Genomic DNA, 5,376 nt, shown 5'->3' on the forward strand with positions numbered 1-5,376 from the left:
GAATCAGTCCGAATGAGACCGTACGAATCAGTCCGAAAGAGACCGTACGAATTAGTCAGAAAGAGACCGTACGAATTAGTCCGAATGAGACCGTACGAATTAGTCTAAATTAGTCCGAATGAGACTACTAATTAGTCCGAATGAGACTGTACTAATTAGGTCAAATGAGACTGTATGAATTAGTCCGAATGAGACTGTCAGAATTAGTCAGAATAAAACATTACAGATTAGTCTGAATAAAATCGTACAAATTAGTCAGAATGAGACTATATGAATTAATCTGCATGAGATTGTACGAATTAGTCTGAAAGAGATTGAAAGAATTAATCCACATGAGATTGTATGAATTAGCCTGAATGAAATTGCATGGATTAGTCCGAATGAGATTGTACAAATTAAATGAATCTGAATTAGATTGTACGAATTAGCCTGATTGTGATTGTACAAATTAATCTGAAGGAGACAGAAAATGAATACACCACCAATTCACCAAAACAAACTGCAATAAGAGTGTGTTGTACAATATTTTTGGTATAAGAAACCTTCACTGATATTGTAAGTGGACTTCAGAATAAGAAAACAAATCTGAATAACTGTTGAAGAGCGATTAGTATTGTTCTCAGAGCTTAAGCGCCATGCTGCTATATGAGCATGCAGCAGGCTTATCTCGGTCCAAGGCATCAGTTCAGCAAATTCACCATGGCCTTGTACTGCACTAGGCCAAGGACCACAGAGTACCAGGAGAACAAGAATGAGAGAATGAGAATGACAAAGCTAAACTTTCATCTTTCAAAAATACGGGAAATTTTCATAGATAATAACCTGTTGTGGAGAAGCAAAGCTTACAGTTTTGGGCACTTCGTATGCGATCTGAGTGGAGACGCCACCCATGTCCAATACGCCAGCCGTACGCTTGCGTACCAGCGTCTCCTGCTGGTCACTGCCAGGAACCTGCACCTCCACCACTGCCCCATGTTCTGAGAAACAAGAGCACAGAAAATATAACAAAAAAAGAGAGAAATGAAAGTGTAGATGAAAAGCAACTTTTGTAGGGGCTGTATATTTTTTTGAGAAAGAAAATGGCACAATATCACTTACCATCCTCAACATGATTGAATCGTCCCAGAACAAAGTTGATACCTATCCATGCATATACTCCTGCAAAAAAACAAAACAAAAAAACAATTGAATTCCACTGAATTCAGTTTTTTACTCAAAAGAAAAAAAAACTTTTTTAAAAGAAATAATACTTTTATTCAGCAAAGATTCATTAAATTCATCCAAAGTGACAGTAAAGACACTTGTTACGAAATAAATGCTGTTTTGAACTTATTCAACAAACAATCCTGAAAAAAAGCATCACCGTTTTCTTAAAAATATTAAGCAGCACGACGGTTTTCAACATTGATAATAATTAGAATTGTCTCTTTAGCAGCAAATGAGAATTTTAGAATGATTTCCGAAAGATCATGTGACACAGAAAACTGAAGTAATAATGCAGAAAATTCAGCTTTGCATCACAAAAATAAATTAAATTTTAAATATATCACCATAGACAAAAATCACAATATTACAGTTTTTACTGTATTTCTGATCAAATAAATGCAGCCTTGATGACCATTTTTTAAAAATCTTTCTGACCCCAAACTTTTTGAACGGTAATGTGGATTTGTGCAACATTTAAATGAACCCTTGCATTTCTGAACTGATGACTCTAGAGGTGGTCTAGAAGAGGTTCAGAGGTGGGTCTTACCTTCCTGTTTGCCTGAGATAACTTCCACATGGGAGTCGGAGAACAGGAAGTTGAAATTTACAGGAATGTCAGTCCGCAAATCCTCCAGCAGGGCCTCCTGTTGGCTGCAAACAAACACAATCTTAGCACAAACGGCAGCTGTCGCTCAGCATGCAGCTAATATAAGGTGTGCATTTGTGTGAGTGTGTGACTAGACACCTTTCAGGCAGGACTCTCATTCCTGCGGTGCACAGGATGTAGAGAGGCGTTTCCTGGTGCTTGTTCTTAGGGATGTGCTGAGCAGCAAAGCTCAGCAGAGGGCTGATGTAGTCGCTGGCCTTGTCTGGTGTGGATGCGTACTCTGAAATACCTGAACAAACAGAAACTAGTGTTACTTGTAGGGCTGAGTATTGACACAAATTTCATGATTCGATTCACAAGCTCTTGATTTGATTCAATTCGATATACCAATTCATTTGGATGTATATCAGGTACAGTGCATATTTAAATTTAAATTGTATTAGTTGCTTTAATTTTTATAATAATAACAACTTTATAATGATATAAATAGGTTTCTACTGTAATTCATTTAAAACATTAAACATTTCAATAGTGGCTGTCTTAAAAACATATTCATGATGGATTTATTCAAACATACAGCTCTGGGAAAAAATTAAGAATCCACTTGAAAATTCACAGTTTCTCTGGATTTACGATTTATAGTTATGTGTTTGAGTAAACTGTAATTTGCTTTATTCTGTAAACTACTGATGACAATACATGTCTTCCTATTTTTTTTTTTTATGTTATCATTTAGAATTTTTTTTAAATAAAATGACAACATAGCAAAAGAAAAAAAAAAAAAAGAAAAGAAAAAACCATGCCATGTTTTCAGGCATGTTTATATTCATTTTTAGACAGCACAATACCAATGTTTTAACTTCAGAAGAGTTAAGAAATTAACATTTGGTGGAATAACCCTGATTTTCAATAATTTTGACCCTGAATAACCCTGATTTTCAAAGCATTTGCTATTTTTTGTCAATTGTCATTTTCTTGAAAAATGCTCTGAATGACAATATTTTTATTTGAAATTTGGAAGAAATGTTATCAGACCTTTAAAGAATAAAACAAATATTAACATTTTACTCAAACCCATCCCTAAGTAAATCTAGAGTAAACGAGAAATTTCAAGTGGTCTCAATTTTTTTCCATAGCTGTACATTAAATATGAAGAGAAAGTCATAATGATGTGAAAGTCATAATGAGAAGTTAAGTAAAATATGATGAATATGTAATGTAGTGCATATATTTATCAAAATGCGTCTCTAAAGAATTTTCAAGCTGACTAATGAGTTTATTGATATTAAATGGCTTTCCTGAGGTAAATGAAGCATAAACTACATTAACAATCTGTCATGCCACATTAAACAGCATCAAAACAATATTTTGGATTAGTTTGTTTGAATTTTGTGTCATAATTGGAAAGCCAAAGAGACTTTGTTTCATATTAAAAGCAACAAAGCTCAAGTGAATATTGGATGGGAGGTGCGTTATAAATAATGCTTAGTAATGCATGGTTGGTTCATGCATCAACAGAAAAAAGCATAGACAAAAAGACTGAATCTTTGGATTCAATATCGGTTCATCAAAACAAGAATAGATTCAAATCAGGAAACCGATATTGTCAACCCAGCCCTAATTATTTGACCATTCACCACTCCAAGCCGTCATTCTGTTCATTCATTCTAGTGTTAATTTCGTTAACGAAATCTATGACGAAAAATGTTCGTCAACGAAGTTTTTTCCCCTGACTAAAACGAGACGATGACGAGATGATAATAAGGTCATTACATGATAACTGAGACTATATCAACATGCAATATTGTTGACGAAAAAATAAGAGACTAAAATGTAGTTAAAAGAACAAAAACTTTACCAAAACCTTTTTATTTTTGTTGAAAAAAAAAGTAGACCCAAAACACTTCAGACTGCTGTACAAGACTCCATTATGCGAGCGTTCATGTTTGTGGTTGCCAGATATCATGAGCTCAAACCCCCCAATCAGAGCTTTTCTGTTAAACGGATACATACTCTTCCAGGCTTTTTGCTTTATGCAATCTGGCAACCATTCACATGTCCTCTTTCTGCGGAGGTGTCATGATCTGAAAACACCGACTAACAGTACTGTACAAGTAAGCAGGAGTTCAGCGATCTTCATTTGAGGTATTCTGCTTAAATGAAAGTGTCATTCAGCGAGTCTGAGTTCTGTCATGGATCTCGACTGTATTGTTTGTGATTGTGGTTTGCCGATTGTAACGTTACATACGCAACCTCTGTGCGGTAAGAAGTCTTTTTTGCTATTGTTTTAAAAGAGAAACGTTAATGCAATTTGGAATTATTGAAATTACTATTAGGAATTTCTATGTTATAATATTTTAGAGTAGGCTTTTGTTACACCAGTTTTCATAACGTAGACAGGGCGAGTGTATATCTGAAGTCTTTGGTGTTTATTTAGCCTTTAACTGATATCCTGTTATAAATCGGTACACTAGATGAGGTAAAATAAGCTATGCATATGAATCAATATTCTATTGATTTGTGCTTATTGGTGAACCTTTAAAACTTAAAAAAAAGACAAATAAATTGCCCAAATAACAGCAATCAATTAAAAAGCAATTGAGCAAAATAATAATTTTTTATCATTTTACGAAAATAGGACGAAAATGTTTAAGTTTCCACTAAAACTAGACTAAAATGCTCAGACATTTAGTCGACTATAACTTGACTAAAACAGGACAAGTTGACTAAATATGATAAAAACTAAAAGTTACAATTGACAAGACTAAAGCCCCATTCACACCAAGGACAGTAACTATAAAGATAACGATATTAGCGTCCACACCAGCGAATGATATCGTCTGTTTATTCTAAGCGCACACGCGTCTGCCGCTTTAAATTCTCGAGCTCGTTATAGCAGGATGGATTCTGATTGGCTGTCAATGTTTGTATCGTTCATCAGCTGGAAAAAAATTGTTCTGAAAGTGATTCCAACGATATTGTTTCTCTGTACCTTTATCGTTATAGCTGTAGTGTTGGGTGATATGCTCAATTTTCATATCGTCAGCCTGTGAGATCGCCGATACACGATATTATCGTGCTAATTTAATTTATGTAATTATTTACTTAGTTTCATTGCGAGAAAGTGAACCATCTCCAGCGTAAGGCTAAAAGCAGCCTAATGTTTTTAATATGACTGAATTTGTATTTAACATGACAACAAATTAATAGAAACATCGTAAGTTACTAATTATAATGCTTACATTTGTTTACTCGCCAGACTGATAAATATATACATACACATATACATATATACACACACACATACACATACATATACACACACACATATACACACACACACCCATATACACACACACATATACATACACACATATACACACAAACTAGGGATGTGCGCGACGACTAATTTGCAGTAGGGGTTCAATCTTCAACTGGCTGGCAGGAGCCGCCACTGACAGGTCACGTGACCTGCCAGTGGTTGGTGGCAGCTGCCAGTGGCAAGTCACGTGACCTGCCAGTGGTTGGTGGCAGCTGCCAGTGGCAGGCTGGCTGGCAGTATG

The 5,376-nt window shown here is 35.2% G+C and overlaps 1 protein-coding gene across 3 annotated transcripts in view; it reads right to left on the reverse strand.

Moving 5' to 3' along the window:
• LOC107710847 (ectonucleoside triphosphate diphosphohydrolase 4-like) overlaps window positions 1-5,376 on the reverse strand; it is a 35,670-nt gene that overhangs the window by 11,287 nt on the left and 19,007 nt on the right. For 2 of the 3 annotated variants that reach the window (XM_016515701.1, XM_016515702.1), the window contains exons 5-8: window positions 1,952-2,102; window positions 1,754-1,857; window positions 1,099-1,158; window positions 823-977 (exon numbers count right to left, since the gene is read on the reverse strand). In XM_016515701.1, coding sequence (XP_016371187.1) covers window positions 823-977; window positions 1,099-1,158; window positions 1,754-1,857; window positions 1,952-2,102 — 470 coding nt within the window. The remainder of the gene's footprint in view (window positions 1-822; window positions 978-1,098; window positions 1,159-1,753; window positions 1,858-1,951; window positions 2,103-5,376) is intronic. The other variant, XM_016515703.1, reaches the window with a different exon arrangement.

This window comes from Sinocyclocheilus rhinocerous, unplaced genomic scaffold, assembly GCF_001515625.1.
Source record: "Sinocyclocheilus rhinocerous isolate Xijiao unplaced genomic scaffold, SAMN03320098_v1.1 scaffold1198, whole genome shotgun sequence".
Classification (NCBI taxonomy): Eukaryota; Metazoa; Chordata; class Actinopteri; order Cypriniformes; family Cyprinidae; genus Sinocyclocheilus; species Sinocyclocheilus rhinocerous.